General features: G+C 32.6%; 1 protein-coding gene across 8 annotated transcripts in view; it reads left to right on the forward strand.

Annotated features, from left to right (window-relative positions):
• LOC149076942 (uncharacterized) overlaps positions 1-27,564 on the forward strand; it is a 341,983-nt gene that overhangs the window by 155,576 nt on the left and 158,843 nt on the right. For all 8 annotated transcript variants that reach the window (XM_089244666.1, XM_089244668.1, XM_089244665.1 and 5 more), the window contains 35 exons: positions 72-332; positions 894-1,037; positions 1,261-1,533; positions 1,789-1,932; positions 2,680-2,937; positions 3,099-3,242; positions 3,858-4,112; positions 4,260-4,403; positions 4,781-5,035; positions 5,154-5,297; positions 5,428-5,682; positions 5,918-6,061; positions 6,210-6,285; positions 6,692-6,870; positions 7,411-7,554; positions 8,428-8,682; positions 9,939-10,082; positions 14,065-14,322; positions 15,119-15,262; positions 15,398-15,649; positions 18,112-18,255; positions 18,523-18,918; positions 19,096-19,350; positions 19,888-20,031; positions 20,330-20,587; positions 21,490-21,633; positions 21,941-22,195; positions 22,738-22,881; positions 23,395-23,646; positions 24,550-24,693; positions 25,169-25,417; positions 25,844-25,990; positions 26,168-26,265; positions 26,788-26,962; positions 27,339-27,482. In XM_089244666.1, coding sequence (XP_089100792.1) covers positions 72-332; positions 894-1,037; positions 1,261-1,533; positions 1,789-1,932; positions 2,680-2,937; positions 3,099-3,242; positions 3,858-4,112; positions 4,260-4,403; positions 4,781-5,035; positions 5,154-5,297; positions 5,428-5,682; positions 5,918-6,061; positions 6,210-6,285; positions 6,692-6,870; positions 7,411-7,554; positions 8,428-8,682; positions 9,939-10,082; positions 14,065-14,322; positions 15,119-15,262; positions 15,398-15,649; positions 18,112-18,255; positions 18,523-18,918; positions 19,096-19,350; positions 19,888-20,031; positions 20,330-20,587; positions 21,490-21,633; positions 21,941-22,195; positions 22,738-22,881; positions 23,395-23,646; positions 24,550-24,693; positions 25,169-25,417; positions 25,844-25,990; positions 26,168-26,265; positions 26,788-26,962; positions 27,339-27,482 — 6,822 coding nt within the window. The remainder of the gene's footprint in view (positions 1-71; positions 333-893; positions 1,038-1,260; positions 1,534-1,788; positions 1,933-2,679; positions 2,938-3,098; positions 3,243-3,857; positions 4,113-4,259; positions 4,404-4,780; positions 5,036-5,153; positions 5,298-5,427; positions 5,683-5,917; positions 6,062-6,209; positions 6,286-6,691; positions 6,871-7,410; positions 7,555-8,427; positions 8,683-9,938; positions 10,083-14,064; positions 14,323-15,118; positions 15,263-15,397; positions 15,650-18,111; positions 18,256-18,522; positions 18,919-19,095; positions 19,351-19,887; positions 20,032-20,329; positions 20,588-21,489; positions 21,634-21,940; positions 22,196-22,737; positions 22,882-23,394; positions 23,647-24,549; positions 24,694-25,168; positions 25,418-25,843; positions 25,991-26,167; positions 26,266-26,787; positions 26,963-27,338; positions 27,483-27,564) is intronic.

Genomic DNA, 27,564 nt, shown 5'->3' on the forward strand with positions numbered 1-27,564 from the left:
AGTTTTATTTGTCTATGATCTTCTGTTCAATTCTGATATGATACATAATTTTTTTTACTTTATTCTTTCAGCACGAGCTCCAATTGAACGAGCTCCTCAACACCCTGAGAGCATGGATGCTATCAGGCATCTTGAAGATTGGGAAAAATATAAACGACAAGAATCAGTTGAAGAAATTATTTCTACACAGAAGCCAACTTTCATCAAACCACTGAATCACCTGGAGAATCTTCAGGAAGGAGGTTTTGCTCACTTTGAGGCGCAGATTACACCGGTCAGTGATCCCAGCATGAAAGTGGAATGGCTCTTCAATGGCCATCCTTTGACAGCTGGTATGCAAAATCATATATCAATATTTTAGTAGCATGCTGAGTAATTATATTTAATATAGCAAATCAGAGGGTGAAAAATATTCAGCAAAGTTGATCCATTTGTTCACTCACAGTATTAAGAAATATTAAAATTTGTTACAATAGCTCGTATGCTAATGCCTATGAGTTCATCTCCTAAAATAGAGTTACGGTATGATTATAATTCATGATATTTTACATAATTTTTGAATATTATTCAAACTAAAGTTTCATTCAGTACAAAATAAAAAGTTTCATCTTCATTTCCTGACTGATGATTTCTAATATATTCACAATTTTAAGGTCATTCTTAATCTAAGGAATTAATTACTTTATTTTACACTGGAAAAAGTGATCTAACGTTCAAAAGAATTGTCTTATTCATCCGCACTGATTGCGACTTGTTTTTGGTATTCGTTTGGCAGCTGTTTCAACTTTTTTTATATTTTAAATAAATCTGGTATAAAAATTTTCTTTCTAAATTTTATTCAAAGTATTTCATACTCATCATTCTGAATCTGAATTCCTTTCACTTCATTTTAGGAACAAGAATCAGTACAACATTCAGTTTTGGATATGTTGCTTTGAACATCTCTTATGTGAGAGCAGAAGATTCTGGTGTGTATATGTGTAAAGCTACAAACCAGAAAGGTGAAGCCATTTCTACTGGAAAACTCAAAGTTAAAGGTAATTAGTTTTCTTTTCAGATGTAATACAGGGCTTACATAGATTGGAATGCATGAAATGAAGTTTTTTTTCTTTTTAATTATCTGTCCCTATGAACTTCCAATATTAAATGATGCTATTGAATAGATGTGTTTAGAATTAAGTTCATGGCAACACTGACGAACTTTAATTTTGTTTCTGGTCGCTTTTAAACATTAATTTGATTGCCTGTTTTCCCTTACAGCTATGGAACCAGTTACTGGAAGTCTTGGTATACCTGAACAGCAAAGTTACATTCAAAAGACTCAAGAGCTTGAAGCTTATCAAACACAGCAACGCCAGACTTATGTTGAGTTAGACCAAACTGTAAGGCAGAAGCCTCATTTTAAAACGCAACTTGTAGACAAACTAGATGTGAATGAGGGCAAAGTTGCTCATTTTGAAGCTCGCCTGGAACCTTCTGGTGATTCCACGATGCGTGTTGAGTGGTTGAAAGATGGGAAAGCCATTGAAGCTAGTAAGATATTATATCTCTTATCTTTTGTTATATATTTAATTTTTTCCCCAAAGTCAAAAATTATTTTATTGAAAAACTCATCTTTGAAAATAAAAATATTCAAAAAATTTATTGCTGCATTTTATGTAAAACTTAGTACATAATACAACTATAATTAGAGTAAAATAAGCTTTTTGGTTTAGTGTACTGCTGGTTTTTGCTTAATACTTTGCGGTATAAAAGATATAAATCTTTTGTTTTTTCATTTTTGTTCAGGCTCTCGAGTTACAGCTTTCTTCAATTTTGGTTATGTTTCATTGACAATACGAGGTGTAGATGAACGAGACACTGGCACCTATACATGTGTTGCAACAAATTCGATGGGTACAGCTAATTCAGCAGCTAGGCTTATATGCATCAGTGAGTACTTTTTAGAGAATTCAATCACACACACACACACACACATAACTTTGATTCAATGAAATGAATAATAAAACAAACTCACACAACTTTATATATAATTCTTTTTATTGTGATATTCAAACTGCATGCATATGTGGAGGCCTAAAAATACTGAGACTATTTTATTTGTGATTACTCCACATTCTGTTTGAACCAATATACAGTCAATGCTTGATATAATGACCCTTGTCCATTCTCAGCATTCTCAGGGCCTACAAAAAATTCAACATCTTTAAAATTATTCATGTTATCAGAGACAGAATTGAAGATGTGAGTTACACAAGGAAGCCCACATTTTCAGATGAACTTGTTTGAAAAAGACCTTTGCGTTCTTTTGAAAACAGATGTTATATCAGATGGTCATTATATCGAAAGGAAAACATAAAATAGTTGTTATATGGAAACATTTGGGACTTATCCTACTGGCTGTCATAATAGAATTGTCGTTATAACGTGGGATATATATCTTTATAACTGCAGTATTGTTTTGTTAATAAAAGAAAAATTTGCTTGAAAAATGAAGTGATATTGCAGGAATTTGACTTGAAAAACGTTGAAATAAAAAACTAATTAGTGATGTTATTTAACATCAAAAACACATGTACAATTAAAACCTTTGCTTATTGAAAACATTTTATAGCAAATTTTTAAAAATATATGTACATCAGTTGGCTTGAAATATTCAAGTGTGAGTTTTTCTCGCAGGCAAGAAGAGTGTGGTTCTTGAGAGTCAGCATCCTGAGGGCCTACAAAAAATTCAACATCTTGAAGATTATTCACGTTACCAGAGAGACACAACTGAAGATGTGACTTACACAAGGAAGCCCACATTTTCAGATGAACTTGTTGGAAAAAGCCAACTGATTGAGGGTCAAAGTGCCCACTTCGAAACTCGACTAGAACCGATGGGGGATCCTTCAATGGTGGTTGAGTGGTACTTTAATGGCAGACCTCTTACAACAGGTGAGTTAGATACATTATGTCTATAAAAAATTTAATAGTTCAGAAATTTTGAAACTTTGAATGCATAAACTATTGTCTTTTCTGATAGTTTCTATTTATTCAAATTCACGAGCATGGGTTGTCATATTTCATGGTTTTTTTCTTTGAATTACATTATCCAGGTCATAGATTCAAGACTTATTTTGACTTTGGTTATGTGGCGCTAGACATTCTGTATGTTTTCCCTGAAGATTCTGGAACCTTTACTGTGGTTGCCAGAAATGCAATGGGTGAAGCTCGATTATCCAAGCAAATTAGTATTCAAGGTATTATCTGAATAGATTTTTTTTTTTTTTTTTTTTTTTGCCATTTGTGTTTTGTATACAAAATTAGTGCAATAGTTGAATATTTTCTGGCATCATTGTATGTAATTATGACATGTTGTAATAAATAGTGGGTGGAAAGAAATATGTATATATCACTCTGTAATAAATGACAGGGGGGGGGGGGTCAAAGAAAAAGTTTTTGGTAGTCTTTAATTTTCTATTGTTCTGGCATAAAATTATTAAAATACATTTCACATGCATAATAAATAAAAGAGTTATTTTCGAGTCATCTATTCTTTGTCAGTTTTTTTTAAGTTCTTAAGCGAACAATGTGCATCATGAATTATCAAGTTTATAGCTATGCAGATACCATAACTTTTCCTTTACTTGCCTTATTCCATCTCATTATGGAGTTATTAAATGCTGATCATGCATGTACTGTAGTTTGATTAGAAATGTAATATGTATGAATGGCATAAATATATTTTTTAAGTTAATAACTAAATAAGAATTGACCATTAGAAAATATATATATATTTGTTTTAGTTTTTTTTTACCTGGAATCACAGTTATGCATTTTTTTTCCAAGTTATTGTATTTTATTTTGTTTTTTAGCAAAAAGCTCGGTAGATACAACGACAATTCATGAAATTGAAGAGAAGATTGAATACCTTGAACGACCACCTCACCGCGAACCCCATTATCACATCGACGAATTCGAAAAGACTAAACCGCACTTCCCTATTCCTCTTCACAATCCTAAGCCTCTGAAGGAAGGGGAGAGAGTGCATCTGGAATGCAGGGTGGAGCCATGTGCTGACCCAGCCCTGACTATTGAATGGTTCTTCAATGGGAAGCCCCTACCCACAGGTTAGTGGTGAAACTAATCTTTTCACTCATTTATTTGAATGCAAAGTTTAACTTTGATGTCATGTTAGACATTTCACTGAATTATATATTCTTACTTATTATTATGTTTTGCATAATGATTATATATTTATGTTTTCTCCCTTGTAGGTTCTCGTTTCCAGGTTAGAAACGATTTTGGCCATGTATGCCTCGACATTACAACAGCATATCCAGAGGACACTGGAGAATACACAGTACGAGCCAAAAACAAATTAGGCACAGCTCATACAAGTGCATGCATATCTGTATTAGGTAAGACTTCAACTATCACTTTTGTTTTTTCATATCAAAGTCAGTATTGTAACAAGTAATCCCATTTCTGAGAATAATGTGATAAGGTATAAAAATTTCTGACTGAGACTCATCATTTATATTTTAATTTACATTTCAAATAGAAAATTTCTTTATGAGTTATAAAATATTCAAGGTACATATGTAAGTGAAATGGAAATAGTGCTTTTCCTACAAATACATGATTTTATTTCTAAATTCTTATTCAAAGTTAAAGTTTCTTTTTAATTGAAATTATTCTTTTTAATCAACTTGCCTTTTTTTTAAGGCTCTGAATTTCAATCAAGATTTTTTTTCATAAACATGCAACCTATGATAAATTTAACTTTATATTTTAGGCAAAAGCAGCATTGTCACTGAAACTCAGCATCCTGAAGGTTTACAAAAAATTCAGTACCTTGAGGATTCCAGCCGATACAAAAAGGAAAGGTTTGAGGAAACCGTAATTACCCAAAAGCCAAACTTCACGAAATCTCTTCATAACATAGAGACAATTGAAGGAACTAACATACACTTGGAATGTCGTCTGGCACCGGTAGGGGATCCCACTATGAAAATTGAATGGCTTGTAAATGGAGCACCACTAAAAATAGGTATATACCTATTTTGTGATTTGAATCAATTTTATCTGTTTCTATGTTCATAGTTTGTATTCTTTCTTTTTAATACTCAAGCATTCCGGCTAATTTAGTGAATTTCTTCCAAATATAGGTCATCGGTTCAGACCTGCTTATGAATTTGATTATGTGGCACTTGATATATTGAGCGTTTATCCTGAAGATAGTGGTGTATATACCTGCAAAGCTACAAGTAGTCTTGGACAAGCAGTAACTTCTTGCACAGTCAAATGCACAGGTACATGAAAACCTTTATCACTTCTTGACATTATTTATTTTACCAGTTATTAAATTGAAATGATTTGTTAGTTTATAGTTTATTTGAAAATAATCATATACATATATACTTATTATTTTGATCATTTCAGCTCGAAGTCAAATTATTCTGGATTCACAGCATCCTGAAGGTTTGCAACAGATACAGTACCTAGAAGACACTAGCAGATTTCAGAGGGAGACATTCGTTGAAGAAGCTGTGAAAGTTCAACCTAAATTTGTAACTAAACTGAACGATCTCACTCTTAAGGAAGGTCAATTGGCTCATTTTGAATGTCGTCTTGAACCAATAAATGACTCAACAATGAGAGTGGAATGGTTCCGTAATGGGAAATCTTTGCCAGTTGGTATGTTTCATTCTCACGAGTGTTACGAATTTTCCGAATTGATATATTGAATTCACGAATAACTTGAAAATAATTGCATATTTCATATTGTGTCAGTTTTACCTATTTGTTTCACACACTAACACTCACCACTGAAAGCCTGCATTCTGCTTATCACCGAATTTAGATAACATTTATTACATTAATTTGAAAGCTTCGAAGAAAATTCTTGAGTGACAATTGCTCATCTATTTAGGTCACAGATACAGACCTTTCCATGACTTTGGATATGTTGCTCTGAATATATTATCCGTTGTTCCTGAAGACAGTGGCATTTATACCTGCAGAGCAGTTAACACAATTGGAACTGCAGAAATCCAAGCGAAACTTGTTTGTCAAGGTTTGAAGAGTTTTTTTTTTTGGCCATTGCATTCATTTCTTGTTATTTTTCACCCATACATGCATAAATGAATTTTAATTGAAGATATTTTCTTGTGCCCATAATTGCATTTGCTGTTTGGTTCCAAAATAATGTTTTGTTCTTACAGGGAAATCTGCAATCATTTCTGAAACACAACACCCTGAAGGTCTGCAGAAAATTCAACAGTTAGAAGACTATTCAAGGTTTGCATTATTTATTCTTGTGATTCATTGTAATAACTATCAATTTGTGCAAATGATTATACAATAAAAAACGTTAATTTAGTTAAATTAACTGTGTATCCATATGATGAAAATGGACAATGATGTATATCAGGAAAAAAATTGTGAATCGTTGGGAAAAGTACAAAAATAGAGACATCAAATTTTGTGGGGGGTTTTTTTTGTTACGAAGATGAATGGAAAATAGAAATTTCTTTCTTTTTTTCCTAAGCAAAACAATAACTATACTTTGTTTTGTGTAGTGGGAAGACATTTTTTATAATTTTTGTTGTTGAATTATCCTTACTCTTAAGAAATTATTTCTACAAAAAGAGCTTATATCTGGTATAATTCAGTTTTGTCTTTATGGTACTGTCATCATTTTCAGGTACAATAGAGATGTTTATCAAGAAGAATTCACAACTCAAGCACCAGTTTTCACTAGTGCTCCTCACAATGTTGAAGTTAAAGAAGGCCAGAGAGTGCATTTTGAATGTAGGCTCATTCCTGTCGGTGATCCCAAATTGAAGGTGGAGTGGTATCACAATGGCATGCCCATCAAAACTGGTAATTCTTTCTGTGAGAATTGATGTGTGCTAGAAGAATTCAATGCATCAAATGAGTTGTTGTATCCAAGGGAACAATGCAATGTTTTTAACAGCCTGATTTCTGTTTCCAAAAAAACCTTTATCTCAGAAATAGGAAATGCAGGTTATATGCAAAAAATTCTGAATTTCTTTCCTGAGGCTGGGGTTACACTATAAAAATCTTAGAAAATATTTTTACAAAATTTGAAAAAAAATAAGCCTATTGGTTATATTCGCTCAAATGTAACCAATACCCTTATTAGCTGTTTTTTATTTTTTTCAAGTATCAGTCTGAGCCTTTCATCCTGGCATGAGAATAAAATCTTTTCTTTCCCTTAATTTGCCCATTAAATTTAAAAAAATTAATACTTGGGAAAAAAAGTGAAGTTAATCTCTTTTTAAATAACTACATTCTATGTGTCAGATTTATTCATTCTATGGGAGATTTATTCATTAATAAATGTCATCAGAGAGTATTTTCATCATTATTAATTTTATCGTAACTAACTTTTGTTTTTAGGAACACGATTTGTTGAGACCTTCAGTTTTGGTTTTGTGGCTTTGGACATCATGCATGCCATTCCTGAAGATTCTGGGACTTATACATGCAAAGCAATAAATACTCTTGGTGAAGCAGTAACATCAGTGGCATTGAAATGTCTTAGTGAGTTCATAAACTTTATAATTTTACTATTTATTGGTTATCATGTGTCAGATTCCAAGTCTTCCTGAACATCATACCAATACAATATCATCTCTAAATATATCACTGAAACCAAACAAATGAGAATAATTAATGAACTATATTCATTAGATTATGGGTTAAGCACTGGGCTGACTATCTAATCTATAACAGACTACAAAATATCTCAACTCAAAAGTGCAAAGTCTAAGTGGAAATAGTGAAGAATGAAAACACATGCAAGCAACCTTGTGGGCCAAATTGTTGGGAGTTCATCTCAATGACGATAGATCTATGTTATGTCCAGTAGAGAAAGAAAGTCTAGCCCCGTAATGGATTATTGATGACCATTGTCATTCAGTAACAGACTTAATTTTAGAATTTGGCCTATAGTATTCCTATTATATATGGACCAGTGGTGGCTAACCTTTTTCCTCATCCCTGCCAATATCAAGGCCTAAAATTTTCTGCTTGCTAAGCTCTAAGATATAAATTTTGCAATCTGCTTATTTTTTGGTCTCTATTCATCATTGGTCCAATTTAAAGTTTACAGATGTCCTGTGTATGTACGAACTATACCATATTTTGAAGAAGTGTCCCGATGTTCTGAAAAAATTAAATTTGAACTTTTTAAAAAAAAAATTTGCATTTGAAACTTTTTGTGGCAAACCTTTGCTGCTGCTCTTAGCACCCTAACATGTCACTTTTAAGGTGACCAACTGTGTTATAAAGAGGTTCCCTCAGGATTTATGATCCATAAAACTCTACAAAATTTATTATCGTTTATGGCAGTATCTCATTCATGCAGTGATGTTAAAGCATTTATTTTATTACTTTAAATTTATTTGTATTCAGGTAAGAGTTCTCTTATTCTTGAGTCCCAACAACCTGAAAGCCTTCAAAAGATTCAAATGTTGGAAGACGCAAGCCGTCATCAAAGGCCAGCATACATAGAAGAGACAACAACTCAAGCTCCAGTATTTACCCAAGCAATGAAGAACCTGCAGTTGGTTGAGAACCAGAGTGCACACTTTGAATGCAGGTTGATTCCCGTGAATGATGCAAAATTAAAAGTGGAATGGTTTCACAATGGCATAGCTATAATGCCAGGTTATTATGATATTTCTAATTCTAATTATTTTTATTCTTATTATTCTTTGGAGTTTCTAACTTCCTTCAGAAAAAATATTTATAAAAAAAATTAAATCATATGATCATGAAATCAAATTTTATAATCAACAAAATTGTTTCATGTTACAGTTTTTTCTGGAAACTTGAATAAAAAATGCACTTGCCGGTGAAGACAGAACTTGTTGATATTATAAATACAGTAAAAGTCTGATATAACGAGTTTGGCTTATAACAAAGAATCTTGCTATAATGAGTGATTTCTAGTGATTGTAAAATAGCTAGTGTGAAAGATACAAAAAATATTTGGTTATAGTGAGGTGAAAATCAGGTAGCATTTACTATAATGTCAAAATTTCTCAAAATGCCAGTTGCAAAAATTCTCAAAATGCTCTTTCTTCAAGAATTAAATATGATGACACAAACGCCTCAGAAAAAGTTACTCTGAGATACTTCTGACAAAGAATAGACACAAAAAGTGAAATTTTTTAATTCCCTCTTTCTATTTTTGCGCTTCTGTACTATTCTCGTGGGATATGTGATGATTTTATTTGATTTTTGTCTTTTCAAGTGACTAAAAAGCCACAGGACCAGACTTTACAATTAAATTTTTGTGACCTGTAAATCCGAGTGACTGAAAAAATTGCACTAAAAAATTTAATTCTCTGAAAGATGTTGGTGAGTGTGTGGAGTCATGGAAGTGAGCAGACATATAATAATGAAGAGAATTTCAATTTTTCAGATAATCGGCTGAAATTGCTTTGATAATATGAAATCCTGTGTAAAAATGGCTCAGAGAATAAACTGCTGTGAGACCAAAAATAAATTTCATGACTAGAGTTCTGTTCATTTAATTATATCAGAAAGAGAATATCTAAAAGACTTTTTAATACAGATCAATTATCTACAATTTTATAACCTGACAGAGCAAAGTCCGAAAACAGACTTTTCATTATAAGAACATTGTAACAACAATTTTGCTTATGATTATGAACTGCCATTATTTGAACTTTTACTGTATTTATATAACTAAATAATCCCTCACTTTGCTTTTTGTATAAATAACACATTGTACAAAACAAATGCTATGGTATTAATTATATGTACTCTTTGGTTTTGTGTTTCTTAATTCAAATGTCAGTATATTTTTCAATATTGCGAAGTAAGTGCTTAGCTAGTCTTTCTATGAATGAATTTTGAAATAATGGCCAACTATTACATTTATAAAATATCCTTAGCATCAAGAGTGACACTTACTCACGATTTTGGATTTGTGGCTCTCGATCTGGCATATGTGAAACCTGAAGACAGTGGAACTTACACATGTAAAGCAACAAATGAATTAGGACAGGCCGTGTGCTCTGCAACTATGGCTGTCAGAGGTTCGTTGAAAATATTTTTACTCAAGTTGTATTGGTATATATATTGCATATATTTTGATTGTGAAATGAAGAAAGTGTTTTTTAATCATCCTTAATAATAAATTATTTTTACATTTATTTTCTTCATTGTTATCTTTTAACCCTTCAACACTAGAAGGACCAATGCTGGTCAAAATGATCAGAGGTTGATTTTCACTATAAAATCTCGATTTTCGTATGCCTTTTTTTATGTTTGAACATAGATATGAGTGTAGATAAGCAATGGAATATACAAACTCAGAGTTTTCCAGATAAATTTTATTTTCAAGCTCTTTCCTCCAGATACATATGTGTACCTATTTTTTAATGGTTTTCAGTGGTTTTAAAGATTATTTTTACAAGTTAAGACTTGAGGTGCATGTAAGGGTTGTTAATTAATTAAACTAAGTAATTAAGTTAGTTAATTTTATTACTATTTTTTAAGGCCATTTTTTTAACGTACAACGAACACAGATCAATCGGAAAAAAAATGTCCATACCTACCCAAAAGTTTCTCGTATAAAAAATATTTATACTGACTAATATTTATGTTAAGTACTGATATAAAAAAATATTTGCATTTTAAACACATTATAATTGTAATTGTATTCGCACATCACACTTTCTACATTTTTCAATACCTTTGTTACATTAGAAATACATTGAAAATTTATAGATTGTTTTCCTATGGCATAGCGGGACCTGACATCCCTGTCATTTTCCCTAGTATAGTAATGCTTGTTGTTGTTGCTGGTAGCAAAATTCATATTCCTGAAAAAATAAGGAAAACTTTTTCAGCTAATTTTAACAAGAACGTATGGAGACCATACCTACGGAGGGACATAGACTTAATTGAACGGGTGCAGAGAAGAGCTGCAAATTTTCTCGTTGGCACATGCGACTTGAGTTATGAAGAGAGACTATTTTTTGAAAATGTTTACATTGGATGAGTGCAGGTGTCTGAGAGATATGATCGAAGTGTTAAAAAGTTTCAACGGGATGGTTAGGATGGACCATGAGTTATTAGTCCACCGTCATTTGAATGCTTTGACAAGGGAACACCAGTATTGATTGGTAAGGGACAAGTCTAGGGTAGGGTTGTTAATAAATGGAATAGCTTACCCCTGGAGGTAGTAAATTCTAACACAATTGGCACATTAAAAAATATGATAAACATACTGAGGTAAATCAAGAAGCTATCCATACTTAGAATAAGACAAATCCATACTTAGAATAAGACAAACATAAGTATTCTTTTTGGCATTGTATAATATTTTGTCATGTATATATATTGTTTGTAATTACCTTTTTAATTGGGTTGCTGTATTTTTTAAATATATGGCATCCATATTTATTGTGGGCGTCTTTTTCTCAGCCACCTCATTGGTCATTTTGCATGTTGTGGTGTTGTATTTGTATAAGAGCAAAATTAATTTTCCAAGTTTTATTTTATTTTATTCCAACAAATCAACCAAGCATTTCTTGAGGCTACGATGAATATTGAATGTTTTTGGGCCATATGATCAACCATATATTTTGTTTTGTAGTAAAGCTTGATGATTTCAGAAATTTTTCTCACTTTCAGAATATACACTTTAACATATTAATGCACTGAAGTAGTAGAAGAATATTTTCTTTTTCTTATCCAGAAAACGCAAAATTTAATGTCTTTATGTGTAAACATGCAAACGGGTTTCATATAAAAGCATCCTCGATGAATTTCACATGAAATGTCTTTTTGATCTTCCATTATTATACCATTTATAGTATTATTATGCTTCAGTATTTCAATTTCATTGATGAAGGAAAACAATTATCATGAGCTCATATTTCTACTACCTTTCAGATAAATGATTCAATGATTTACCTCACTAAGTTTTTGGTCATATTACTATTTTTGTCTTGTAATTAGTCGATCATTGAAGATGCCTTCAATTAGCTGAAGTGAACATGTCGATATTAGTAGAAATTTAATGCTACAATTCAATGGAATATTTGCTGCACATGGCTATAGAAGTGCCTATAATGTCACTAGTCAAATTGATCCTTTGTCACTAGTCGTGATAATCCTTTTCAGTACCCGAGTAGCGTGGTGGTAAAATGCTCATCTACCACCCTGAAGGTTGCTGTCATGGTCCCAGGTTCAAACCCAAGGGAGAGTATAGATAAGATATTTTCCCTAACGAGCTTGAGACGACCACCGATAGACTTCATTTCCAACCCATCTCATTAATGCAGTAAATTTCAATATAGCGATGTGGCCAGAGTTGGTGTTTGGTGTAGAGGTGATGATCCTTCTAGATATAACAAAATATCTTGGCCAAATGTTTCTTAAATTTATGATAGTTGGACAGTATGATATTTAAGCATTTTTAAAAAAAGTCCTTAAATTTCAACATTCTAAACGATGTTGATCGTAATGAAAATCAAGAAGATAAAAAACGGAAGATCAAATGATCGTGTGTGGTCCATTCTCGTGTTAAGTGGTGCAGCAGAAATCGTTTGGGCCCCTTCAAAATGCGATTCTGATTTTCAGCAGGTGCAAACTAAGAATTAGAGGGAAAAGTGTTCCATTGGGAAATAAACTTTACAAAATACCTGGGCCTGTCAATGCTAAAATTTCTGAAATGCTATGTTTCCGAAAATCCACCCTTTTGTCATCCTTTTCAAGTTTCTGGAATTGTTTTTTCTTTTTTCCTGGGAAAATTTTTTTTTACTGAGAAACATGTATCTCTCAATTGGCATGAGTGTTTGCATGTGTGTTGCTTTTTACATAGTTGTTCACACACTTTCACCACTCACTACTGAAAACGACAAAAGAATGAAGTTTCTTCCAAGCAGGTCAGATGCTATTCTAACCACGGTTGAGCCAGGGCCTTCCTGATTTTCTCATTCTTCCTGGCTAGAGAGAGAAAAATTAAAACAAAGTCATGACTTCAGTGATAGAAGTCATAAAGGCTCAGACCCAGCTTGTTCCAGGATAATATGAAAAACAGTCCGAAAAATCGTTAGGAAAGAAGAAAGCCGCAACATCGAGTTTGAGAATATCATCGTTTACTCACCAACAGCTAAAGCCATATACTGAGTGGGGGAGAGGGCAGTGCCATCTTAATGCATGGGCCCGCCTTAAGTGTAGAAAGGGGCTCATGAAAATGTGTGTGAGATCTAGTCAGACTACGATGATAAGTCTGTAAATTGAGTAAAAGGTATTTCGGGTCAGGTGGGGGCCCTAGAAAAATCACCTTGCCCTGGGGCATCTGATGTCGTTAAGATGCGTTTGGTGGGAGGTATAAAAAATAGTAGTAAAGTTCTGTAATAATCTAAAGTTCTTCAGGATATTTTGTCACTATAGTGGCGCTATGTATTATGAAATTAGGAAAAGTGACTTCACCAAGAGTTTACATGCCAGCATTCTTCTTTCCTTTTCCAAATCTGGTAACCCTAGAAAAGATCATTTTGAAATTGACTTTAATTTGATTTTAATAAACACTAATTTTTTTTTTGTTTTCAAAAATTACTTTCCCCCCACCCCCCAGAGGGATGCATCATGTTGGTTTAAAGTAATGATATCATTTGAATTAATTTGAAATTTTTGAAGCCTTTTTTTTTAAAAATTAAAAACAGTTTTCAGAGGGTTAAGTAAAACTGGTTTGTGTTTTTGTATGATAATAATTAGAGAAGTAAAGTGGTGTTACCTACAATGGGAGAATAAAACTTCAGAAAAAGAAACTTCAAATCTGAAAGAGAAACTGTTTGAAATGGCTGTTTTTGTTTTTGCTTCTTTTGTGAATGCCCCTACTGTTGTTATGGGATTGCCTTGAACTGTGTCCTTGTTTCATCTTAATGCTGAATTTGTTTACTTTTCCTTACTGGAAACCTTTGTTTATTTTTTGTTTAGTTTAAGTAAAACTTGGTTGACATGTCAGTACAGCAATTATGTTTTACCACAAACTTTTTTTTGTAGGAGTTAGCTCTTTGTTTTTGGAAACACAGCATCCAGAAGGACTTCAGAAAATTCAGCATCTCGAAGACACAAGTCGGCATCAGCGAAAGGACTTTGAGGAAGTCAAGATTACGTCCGCTCCAGTGTTTGTGACTCCTCTGTCTGGACCAAAGAAGTTGGTTGAAGGTCACAGCAGTCATTTAGAATGCCGCATTGAACCTTACCCAGATCCCACAATGAAAGTTGAATGGTTCTTCAATGGAAAGCCATTGCCATCTGGTACGATCATGATTATTATTTTGCAATAGCTCCTCACAACAAAATATGGGGGGTGGGGGCGCCGAAATCGTTTTCACTGTTATGTTATACGGGCAAGACCCAATTCCTACATGGGTAAATGGGGTTAGTTGCCATGGACCTCATGATTTTGGGAATCTCAAAGTTTAAACATATATTCATTAACTAACCGAATATCTTTGAGCACAGTTGCAGGGGAGGAGCACTAATTTCTGATTGCCCGAGATCCACTGATGTCAAAATCAGGCCCCGTATACGGGTAACCTATTTTCGTTTATCAAATTATTTTTCGCATTAATACAATTGAATCCCTTTATAACGAACTCCGTTGGACTGAAGAAATTACGCTATAACTAAATTTTGTTACAAAATAATTTCCAATCAGTATCCGTGGGCACCTTTGCATTTCAGCCAGAAGAAACACAATCACCACCTCCCTTCCTCTATTTTTCTGACTGCCAATGCTATCTCTTGAAGGTGCGACTGGGGCACACTGCTGCAAAACCTTGGTATTTGGAAAAATATGAAATAACCATATGACTCATTTTACGGGACACTTTTTTTTTTTTAATCAGCACTTCTGAAAACATTTCTTTTCCAATTTTATCAAATTAATTTGATTAAAAGTACTTTAGTGGTATTTAGTTGATATCAAATCTATTTGAACAATTTAATTAATGGCTTAAAATTTTCTAGGGGGCGCGCCCATCTTCTTCAAAAGTATGTTTTTATAATTGCAATTAAACCGAAAATGAATTTTCCATACATGTCTACACAGGTACTCGTTATCGTACTTTGTATGATTTTGGTTTTGCTGCCTTGGATATTGTGAGTGTGAATGCAGAGGACTCTGGTGAATATACTATCAGAGCAACCAACAGCTTAGGAACATCGTCATCAAGTGCTGTAATTCAAGTAACAGGTATGATTTTTTCAGAAATTTATTTAGTTTTTATTGGTAGTTTCATTGCTGACGGCAAACTTTGAAATTTTAAGGCTATCAAATTGTTGCGATAAATGTATTTTATTTGATGAGTATTGAATCATTTAATTGCAGCAAAAAGCAACTTGATTCTTGAATCGCAACAGCCAGAAAGTTTGCAGAAAATTCACATACTTGAGAGTTACAAACACCGTACCGAGGTTGAAGTTGAACCTACATTCGAAAAACCTGTATTTGGGAAACCTTTGTATAACTTGGATAATTTGGTTGAAGGTCAGAGCGCTCATCTTGAAGCAACAGTGACGCCAGTTAATGATCCTTCCATGAAAGTGGAATGGTTCTTCAATGGTGTTCCTATAAAACAAGGTCAGTGTATACCATATCTGCTTTATTTTCTTAATAATTGTTTACATTATACAAATTGTGCCCTTCTCTAGATAGATTAAAAAGAGTTTTATTTTCAGCAATGATAATTTATGCATAGTTCAACATTAATGAACTGAGGAGTTGATCATTCACGTCTAGGTCACCACATATAGTCAATCTTGCCACTGAGCACAACAGACCTAAAACAGTAGTACTACAGTCGACTGTGTACATGAAAACGAAAATGTTTTCATAAAACGACTGTCACATGTTTGATTTTCGATGTAATGACTCTCCCAATATAACGTTCTTTTTTTTTCGAAGGGGGTTGTTATGTCGAGTGTTGACTTTAATGTTCAATTATTACATTGATATACACATTTATAATTCATAGTTTTAAATATAGATAGCAGCACTAAAAAATTTGCTCACGATTAGGGTTTACAATCGTCCTCCTTTAAGAAGGTATGCCCGCCCTTTTTTATGTCATTTCAAGCATCCTCCTATGTTTTGGAAAATTCTTCCTTTTGTTCTCATTTTCAAGTTTCCAGAATTACTTTTCTTTTTTTCTGGGGAAAATTTGTTTTTCTTTGCTTTGAAACATATATTTCTTCATTGATATGATTGTTTTGTGGGTTTTTTTCCCCACAGGCATTCACTAATAGCTGTCAAAATTTCCAGAATTTTTTCTGTCTGCTTTTTTTAGTGGTTCTGTTTTAGAGTTGGAAAAAATTATTGTTGTGGACGGTTTTATTGGTTGGAATAGTGATGCCATCTATTGAGAAAATTGGGTTAAGTGACGTCATGAGGGTGGGTGCGCAGGCATCCTCCTTTGTCATTTTTCAAATCTGGTACACCTATACATAGCGGTTCTGTTTTAGTTGGGAAAAATTATTGTGATGGCGGTTTCCTTTTTTTTTGGAAGTGGCACCATCTCTTACGAAAATTGGGAAAAATGATGTCATAAAGACTGCACATGCAAGCGTCCTCCTTTCTCAGTTTTTGACGGTACCTACTCAGACTGTTAGGTACATCATCAGTGGTACATCAGTTCTAAGACTGGTTCGTTCCTATATTGATCAGCCGCCACTCATCTCTGTCTTGGATTTTGTTCTTAAGTTGGTTATAAATATTACATTCTGCATTATTTAGTAGCACTGAGATCTAAATGAATATTTTCCCTGTGCTTTGGGTTAAGTACATATGCACTCATTTTGTGGTTAAGTGCTGATGGCACTAGATCAGAATTTTGATCAGTTTGAAAGAAAGTAAGGTCTAGTCGATCAGTAATGATCAACTATATTTCTGTGATAGAGTATATACCAGTATTGATCGACTATGTGACAATTGTCATAATCATTCATTAGAATAAGACTCCTTTTAAATCTGGTACTCTTTTGTTATAACCATACATGGTGTTCTTTTGTCTTGGCGAATTTTTTTCTAAATGATGCATTTTGCTTAGTGTTAAATATTTTCTCAAGTGTAATGTCCATAAATTTGTTTTTTAAAACAAAACATGCGGAAAAAAAACAAGCCAAAATGCACCAATTTGGTGTCGAAAATGTGTGGATAATGGAAGGGTATCAATAAATTTATAAATGATAATATATACCGCAGATAAATGGGTGGATAATCGATATGGTTCTAATAGAAGAGTACCTTAAATACTCCAAATAATTTTAGTCTTTCAAAACATAGAATTAAAAATGTGATCATCATGTCCCAGTTTTAATCCCGACTAGCGCCATCTATCTGTATTGCTCCATACTTAAAACTGTGCAGTTGATTGAAAAGTATGAATTTTAATTATGTTTAAAGTACACAGGTTTTCTTTAATGTTATCATAAAAAAAATGTTCATATCATAATCAAAGAGAAGAAAAAGTTCAGTATAACCTAATATATCTCTGTTTGCTGCCTGGCAGTTGAGTGGTTATTTGATTGTGTAGTTTTGGGTTTGAATCCTATTTTGGTGTTTGCTAACAAATTCTCGGGGCAAATCAGACAAATCTCTTGGGAAAATGCAAAGATTATGGTTACATTATTAGTTATAATTGTTTTCCGCTATAAGTAAGCCTTGATAACATGGCCTTTTGCCATATAGTATTTTGGTGCATCCCAATGCATCTTTTATTTTTTGTTATGTACTAATGGCAATGTGAGGTTACAATAAACCAGTGTCTGTGAAATAATAGCTTCTGTAATGTAGCAATAATGAAAACCAGTTGATTTATTTTTCCAGGCGTATTTTTCAATATGATTTTGAGAAGCATTAGATGTTTTCCCCTTTATAGAGATTTGCACTGTAATATTATTGAATAAAGTGCTCAGCAAGAAAAAATTGTATAAGTATAGTTAGCTTTGTTTTAATGTCAACTGCATCACTTCTGTGAAAGTGTTTATATGATTTTTCCTCATTCTTGCAGTATGGAAATTATATATTATATTTTTCGCTTGCAGGTCATAGATTCAAAACAACTTGCGATTTCGGGTTTGTGGCACTAGATATTCTATATGTCTTCCCCGAAGATACGGGCACATACATGTGTAAAGCTACAAATAAGCAGGGTGAAGCAATTACTACGTGTTCCATCAGAGTACAAGGTATGTTTTCAGTTTAATTTTTTTTTTAAATAAAATTCTATTGAAAAGTAATGCCTCTTATTTATTTGCATTAAAAATACAAGAGGTGAAAATTTAATCATGTGTCTTGTAATTTGTAGAAGAAAAATGAGGTGAGTTGCTGGCTAAAAGCTAGAAAAAAAAATTGAGTTTGGTTCAAATTTGAGTTTATATATACAGAAACATTTTCATCATTACGTGTGATTAATTTGAATATTCATGATATTTTTCTGTTTGGTTTTTTTGAAGCTAAGGGATCCATTTACACAGACACGTTACATGAGGAAGGTTTAGAGAAGATCCGCTTGCTTGAATCTCAGTATAAAGTACCAGAAGAAGAGCCAGTTTTACAAGTGACAAGGCCGGTATTCCTGACACCCTTGAAGAATCAAGAAGGCATCAAGGAAGGGCAACCTGTTCACCTTGAATGCAGGCTTGAGCCAATCAATGATCCTAATCTGAAAGTGGAGTGGTTTGTGAACGGTGTTTCTATCAAGGCTGGTCATAGATTCAAAACTGTTCATGACTTTGGCTATGTGTCTTTGGACATTTTGTACAGTTATGCAGAGGATAGTGGTACATACATGTGTAAAGCTACCAATCAGCTTGGAGAGGCAGTAACTACTTGCTCAGTGAGAGTTGATGGTAAGTATAAGTTTGAAGAAAAAATGAAGTTTTAATCAAATTAATCATACACAAAAATAATTGAACTGCTAATCACTTTTTTTATTGATCTTTGTATAATACTTATTTTAGTAGATGCAAGTATGACATAATATGTGGATAGTTATGAAACCTTTCTTTTTCTATTTGTTATAACAGCTCGCAGAAGCATATACTATGATACACAACATCCAGAGGGATTAGAAAAGATTCGTGAGCTTGAATGCCAGACAAAATATGGACCTATAGAAGTTGAAGAAAAACCAATTTGCAAACCTTACTTTGTATCTGAGTTGCGTGGCATTACAGAGTACAATGAAGGTGATAGTGTGCATCTTGAATGCAGAGTGGAACCTTCGTACGATGCTGAGCTGAAGATAGAGTTTTTCCACAATGGAAAACCTTTAGATGCTGGTGAGTTTACTTATTGTATGTACAGTAATATATATCTGGACTTATGTGTGTCACCCATATTTGTGTTGTCTCATCCTAAAAATTATTTTTTTTAATTAGTCGTACTTTGAGTAATGCATGAAGGTTTTTGACATTGCATTCATAGAGAGAAATTTTTCCCTGATAAGGTCCCATCAAAAAAAAAGATGAATAGGTGAGAAAAAAATCTGCAAATTTACCTCTAGTTGCCTCCTAAGGAAGGTGAGGCATTAAAATTGGCAAAGTTTACCTCAACTTGTCTTTTTCAACTTACATTGTCAGTCTTTGAACAAATTACTGGTAAGTCAGGGTATCCCTCTATTTACACTCTAAACTTTTCTCACAATTGTGCATCAGTTATTTATTAGATGAGGAACCAGTAAGCATTACGGTCTATTAAGTATTACTAATTGGTCCCTTCCACACATTGATTTATGCTTAATTTTGATGCCTGATTATTGCATCATCTTTTAGATTAGCGATAAGAACTTTTATAATTTTCTTTTCTTTTCAAATTAGCATCCCGATTCCATGTTACATTTGATTTTGGATATGTGGCTCTTGATATAAGTCATGCATTACCAGAACACGCCGGTACTTATACTGTCAAGGCCAGCAATAAACTTGGAGAAGCTACCAGCAGCATAAGCATCAGAGTTCATGGTGAGTATGTAAGACATGCACATATATATGTATATATAAATCCATTATAGGTGACAAATAAGTTTTTGAGTTAAAAAAGTTCATTATTTTAGCAATCAGTTCTTTGAATCATGATTTTCACTTGTACAATGTTATTACCAAATAAAAAAAAATTGTTGAAAATTAATATTGCTTCCAGAATTATTCATATTTATTCCATGATAAGCTTAAATGATTGATTTTAATGAAACTAATTTAAATGAATGATAATCCACCATTAAAACTTATTATATATTTCATTTATTCATATGTGTTATAGGTAAGAGCAGCATTATCTCTGACACCCAGCATCCAGAAGGCTTAGCAAAAATACAGGCACTGGAAGATGAATCTCGCTACAAAGTACCAGAATACATTGAGAAACGTACTTTCCAACGTCCAGTGTTCACTGCTCCGCTACAAAATCTTGATAATTTAGTTGAAGGGCAAAGTGCTCATTTGGAATGTAGACTGATACCAGTTGGTGACCCAAGCATGAAAGTGGAATGGTTCTTCAATGAAAAACCACTTCCACCTAGTAAGATATTTTTTAATTCAAAATTTATATTTATAGGTTGTTTTATGTCATCAGAAGTTCCCACCCCCAGTTGTACAAAGCATCTTCTTTAAAAAGAGTAATGAAATTTTTTTTTAATTTTTCGGACTAGACAGAGAACATATTGTGTTAGGTCAGTGTTTCCCAAGGTCCAGACGGGCAATAGAAGCTTTGGGTTTAGTGTAGGATTCTATAAGTTGTGGTGTGGATTGAGGGGTGATGAGAAGAAAATAATTTTGAAGGGGGGAGGAAAGAATGGACCAATAAGTTTGGGAATTTATGTACTATGTCAACTGCTTTTTTATTTAAATTAAATATGCTCAGTTAAATAATTTAATTTTCAATCAAATCAAATAATTCAACCGGTCTTTTTTGCATCAGAATTGTAGTGTTGAATAAATCGTAATAATATTAGGAAACAGTGTTGCTTTCATATTATTAGAAGAACAGTTAATTCACCAAAGGTGTGAAAAATTGAAAAAAAATTGAATTTTTTTAGCTTTCACTCCAGAATAAAAAAGCTCTGCTTATACTATGATATCCATCATCAACGAAAATTCAATAGTCCAATATTTGGGATATATTTTAACAATTTTTTAACAAGCTGTACTTCAATTGTATCTTGCAAACCACTTTTGCAATAATTAATTTTAATTTATTTTATTGTATAAATTTTAATTTATTTGCAACAATAAAACATCTTGCAATAACTAATTTAAGAGTATTCAAGTGAATTTTTTTGATAAAACTTCATGCAAATAGTGAAAAAGTAACTTCAAATTTCAAAAATAGTTTCACTGATAAAGTTTTTATACCAGAAATTTATTGCCCCTTGAGAAATCCTTTGTCAGTGATAATGCTGTTGTTTTTTTCCCTCCCACTAGGTTCTCGTGTACAAACCACTCATGACTTTGGTTATGTTGCTTTGGATATTCAGTACGTCAGACCAGATGACAATGGTATTTACATGTGTCGTGCTACAAACGAATTGGGTGAAGCTGTCACCACTTGCTCAATGAAAGTTCAAAGTAAGTATATCCCTCCTGTGTCCTTGAGATCTTATGGTTTGGTAGTCAGATCTGCAAATAATACGTTCTGCTCACTTTCTGATATATTTTAGAATTTTTCTTTCCCATTTGGCTGTTAAAAATTCGTATTTGGTCCATGTATTCATGTATTGTCTGAATGAGAGATCCGTTATCCACTTTTAATTAAAAATAATAAAAATCACAAAATTCTTTATTAATATAAATATATAACGTATAATAATTACTTAAATAACTAGCTTACAACATCACCAAAAATGAATTAAATTGTTTTTTATTTTACTTCTAGCCAAAGCATTCATAGAACTTCAAAGCCAACACCCTGAAGGACTTGAAAAGATACAGGCTTTGGAAGGATCCAAGTATATTCCGGGACCAGAAATGCCAGAGAAGAAGTTTGAAAAACCTGTATTCACAGCTGTTCTATATGGACCAGCTGAAGTCATGGAAGGGCAACCAGCTCACTTTGAATGTCGGGTGGTACCTGTCGGTGATCCTGATCTCAAGATTCAGTGGTTTGTCAACGGAGTTGCCCTGAAATCTGGTGAGCAAACAGCAAGATGCTTTCTCTTGAATAAAATATTTGTATTTTATATTTGTCTGGTTAATGATGCCGTCAAACCGAAAGATACCCAGGCCACATCGCCATATGGCAATATCGGCTCATTGTCCTCATGGACTGGATACCTCTAGTAATTTATTCATAAAAAAGCGGTCAATGATGCCAGTTAGTAAAACTTCAGGTGATGGTTATCGTTATTTTCTTTCTGCAATTTTATTTGAGTGATGAATTAGCTAATTTCAGTCACTGCTTTATCAGCTTGACTTTGAAGAAAAGTATTAAAAGTAGAAAATGAGTTTAAAATGTGCCAGCATTGTCTAAGCATTTTATGTGATTTTATATGCATGTCTCATTGTCTACAAAGGGTAGCAATATATTTGTAATGTTACACTATGTCTTTGGTCAGGTGTCCCAATTAAAAGACTTATTCTCTTAAAAAATACTTGACTTTTTTGAAATAATTCATGTCTGAAAAAAAATATAAGCTCATAGAGTGAATAATCATTTTTTTCTTTTTTTGGCAGCCTCAAGGTTCCGTGAGTTGAATGACTTTGGTATGGTATGTTTGGATATTACATCTACAATACCAGAAGATGCTGGTGTTTACATGTGCAAAGCTACAAATAAGGCTGGGGAAGCTGTCACATCGACTTCAATGAATGTCAAGGGTGAGAATTGCTTTGTTTGTTTGTACTTTTTTTTTAAACATGAAATGTTTTTCAGAATAGCTAATGAATAATGTATAATAAATTTATTATAGGAAATCATTATGAAATGTGTCATTTGTTCATGATTAAAAAAAATTATATATATATAACTGTAATTTCCTATATTAAATAATTCATATTTGCTAGAAGGAAAAAAATGTATTGATTCAGATCAAAAATATGCTAAACATTCTAATTCAAATTCATAAATCACAAAAGCATAATTTAAATGAAAACAATTTTTATTATTCAGCAATTTTAGAACAAAACTTAACATTCTACTCTGAAATATTTATTCAAGCTATTGAAAAACATAATTTTTCTATATTCCACTAGGGGGGATTCATTTTCTACTATATTACATAGATAATTTAAATTTTTATTGATACATTTATTTTACAATAAAGTTTTTATTAATTCATGTTAATATTGCATTTATATAATTATTAACTTAGTTTTTGTATTTGTTTGAAGCTCGTCATAGCATCTTTTGTGACGTTCAACATCCTGAAACTTATGCCCAGACTCAAAAGTTTGAAATGGGCAGAGCTCCTGAACCAGAGCCAGAAAGACCACCTCCAAAAGCACCAATATTTACTTCCCATCTGACAAGCCATGACAAATTGATAGAAGGACAGTACATTCACCTTGAAGCTAGAGTAGAACCAATTAATGACGAAAAGCTTCGTATTGAGTGGTACAAAAATGGAAAAACTTTTGTCACAGGTAAGAAATATGTGTAAACAAAATGATTACTGTTGGATATTGAATAAGTAGTTCATAAAGAAAAAAATTTATGTTTGCTTAAAGCAGTTGTTACATGTTTACTAGGCTGGACCCCCCCCCCCCCCCAGTGAACTTCAACACTGATGCCTTTACCCTCTGAATAGTCACATGTCACATTATGTGAGATCAATAACTTGTATCATGAAATATTTTTGTACCCCAGCATTGCTTTCTCACACCCCAGGTCAAGAACTACTGGTTTAGACAGATGGAGGGTTTGATTTATAGATAAAAACCGAACACCTGGGATGGAGGGTTAGTGTCCAAATGTGGATGCAATCACTAAATATGCTTCTTTTTTTTTATTTCAATTTTTTTATACATCAAAATCAATTATGTTAATTTTTTGTTCTCATGTAATAGTTTTTGATTTTCAATCTGGAGGGAAGTACAATTAGAAACTACTTCAGTAAGAAATTTTAAGCAGAAAAAATTACTTATTTTATGTATGACCATAATTGTTATCAAATTTTTTATTACTTCACTGACTGATATACACTACCAGAGGAAATTAATAAAGAACACCGTTAGAAAGTGAACTTGATCACAACTCCAGTAATACAGGAGAACCTTAGTGTATACACCAAACAGTAATCACTAACTTTAGGCAATAAAATGTTTATTTTTCCTTAAAAATGAGCATCAACAATGAGAAGAGTCACATTCTGATAAGGATAAATTTTTCTACTTCACACAAGGCCATCATTACAATATTTCAATTTGAATATTAATTTCTTATGGTTTTTTTTTTCTTTCATTGGTAGTGTACTTATGCTCTTTTACTTTTACTTTCTTATATTCCAAAATGATGGATTGATCATCCATAACATTATGTATCTCTAGGTACTAGATTAAGAACAACATTTGATTTTGGTCTGGTGACATTGGACATTGTCACAGTCCGTCCTGATGATTCTGGAATTTATACATGCAGGGCTGTCAATGAGGTTGGAGAAGCTATCACCACATGTACTATGAAAGTTGAAGGTATGGTTTGTTAAAACATTCTCAGATATTGGTCATGTAGAGCAGCAAGCAGGTATAAAAAATCAGGGTTGCAACTTGGAGATGCCAGGTGGTCTGCTGCCCTGGATTTAAAATTTTTTTTCCTTCAAAATTACAGGAGGAGGATGCCAAAATGGATGCTCATCCTGGGCAAAAGTGTATATTTTTGTTTCTAGGTGCAGCCCAGTACGTTTGATATGATATAATAAATAGGAATTGTAATTTCTCATTTATGTGGTTCTTTCAGATTATCATCCTTCAAACTTTTGAAATAGTCAATTTTGACGGAAAAGAATTCCCCCCACCCCTAATGAATGTGTGTAGTTTTCTTGATTTGTTTTACCACACCTGTGAATTCCATTTTCCAAATTCTGCAGAAAATTAATTTGTAAAAAATTGCATTTTCAAATAACATCCTTCAATTTACCTACCTAAACATTCCAATTTTCATTTTCAGCCCGTGAAAACATTATTTATGGTTCTCAGCATCCAGAGAGTTTACCAAAGATTCAAGAATTGGAATCTATTCAGCATGTTGCTCCAGAATATAGAGAACCTGTGTATGATATACCAGTATTCATTTCTCATCTCAATAATTTGGAACTCAAGGAAGGTGAACCTGCTCATTTCGAATGCAGAGTTGAGCCGTACAAAGATCCCACTATGAAAATTGAATTTTTACTCAATGGAAAACCACCTTCAGCGGGTAAGGCTAAAATCACTGAAATCTGTCCCTTTAAAGATCATTCAGACATTCAATTATTTATTTAACTAAATATGAATAGGACTATAGGCCTATTACTTTTAAAAATTAGTTTTTTAATAGTTTTAGATTTGAGATTTAATATTAATTAACATTAATAATTTAATATTAATATATTACCTAAAATATTTAGATTTAAATATTTTAGGTTGAAATATTTATAATGCTTGAATATTTAGGATTGATATAAAAATATTTATACTTCAAAGCAAAGTGTGCATCAAAACAAAGTGCATATGAATCAAGATTGCATTCATTTCATTATAATTCATCAAACCTTGTAAAACTAAATTTGATGTGGAAATTATTTATATACAGCAACCAATATAGATTATAACACATTTGTATTTTATTTCTGGGATTTTGTAGCTACTCGCTTCACAGTAAATAAAGACTTTGGCTATGTAACTCTTGATATAACACATGTTCTATCGGAAGATGCTGGTGTTTACACATGTAGAGCCAAGAACAGCAAAGGAGAAGCTGTTACAACAGGGTCTTTGAAAGTCATTACAGGTGAAAACAATGTGTGGAAACAACACATTTATTTATAATTCACTTATTTCTGTGGTTGTCATTTTTTTAAATTTTTAGACACTGCTTAGTTAATAAGATTTCTTAAAATATCATTTCTAATTTTTTTATGGCATCGAGTACAACAGCCACTTCATATTCTTAATTTTTTTTCTGTAGATAATGAATTTGTCATAGAAAAAACTACTCATCCAATGGGTCAGGAAGGTCTATCAAAAGTTAGGGAAGTTGATGAGATGTATTCTTCCAAATATCAGGTAATAATATGTTTTAAAATAGGTACCAAATATGATGCAAATTTTTATGCCTTAGAATCGATTTAAATAATTAATATTTTATCATTATGAATTATTACAAAATATTTTCTGTCCTTTATGTTCTGGTTTTTTTCCTCCTTTTCATCTGTAAGTACAGAGGAATTAGTTTTAGGACAGTAAATAGTATGCGTTAAAATGTACTGAAAATAAAATTTCTCAATCAAAGATTTATAGCTCTGATTTTTCCATGCATTTACCCATTCACCATCATTGATGAGATATTCAGCCTTCTGAAAAGCCTTTTATTTTAGCAATGACGAGCCTATTTTGTAAAGCTGATTTCTCACTGGAACACTTATTCCAGTTCCCCTCCCCCTCCCTACTTTGCACCTGCTGAAAACTGAAAGAAAGCCTACTTCTCATAAAAAAAAAGATATGTCATTTTACAGGGGTTTAGTGATTTCTTCTATGGTGTTTACAGGATTAACCAGCTCATACTAATATGAATATTTTTTATCCTAGGTGCCTATGGATGAGAGAGAAGTACAGTATCCCAAGCCTGTATTTGTTGTGCCACTTCAAGAGAAATATGGTGTGAATGAGAACCAACCTATACGTTTAGAGTGTAGAGTTGAACCAAGTTCTGATCCAAAATTGAAAATTGAGTGGTACTTCAATGGAAAACCATTGCCTTTGGGTAATCTTTGAAAAATTATTCTATAGTTGGTTCATCTAGTAAAATTGAAGATGATGTATCGCTTCTACTGTTGCCTGCCTTTGTATATTCCAAAGCATTTCTTTGTATATTCTTAAAGCATTTTTTTTTTGTATATTCTTAAAGCATTTCTTTGTATATTCTTAAAGCATTTCTTTTTATATTCTTAAAGTATTTCTTTGTATATTCTTAAAGCATTTCTTTGTATATTCTTAAAACATTTCTTTGTATATTCTTAAAGCATTTCTTGTGTTATTTCACAATCACTATTTTTAATTTAAAATAAATCTGTTACAGTTTTTTTCCCCTCTTCTACTTTCTATACCCACTATATGTATGATTTGGTTCTTGTACTTAGGTACTAGACACCATCTTACTAATGATTTTGGTCAAGTTGTTTTTGATGTTGCTGATATATGGCCTAGAGACAATGGAGTATACACTTGCCGGGCCTTTAACGATGCTGGTGAAGCTTTCACCTCCACCACAATCATATGTGTTGGTAAGTTTATGGCAAATAATGATTCTCTAATTTTCATATGATTCTGAATGTGAGACTGGGTAAAAATTTTTATTCAATAATT

Source organism: Pholcus phalangioides, unplaced genomic scaffold (assembly GCF_987345545.1).
Source record: "Pholcus phalangioides strain wild (caught in Gottingen) unplaced genomic scaffold, Ppha-v1.0 ptg000015l_1, whole genome shotgun sequence".
Classification (NCBI taxonomy): domain Eukaryota; kingdom Metazoa; phylum Arthropoda; class Arachnida; order Araneae; family Pholcidae; genus Pholcus; species Pholcus phalangioides.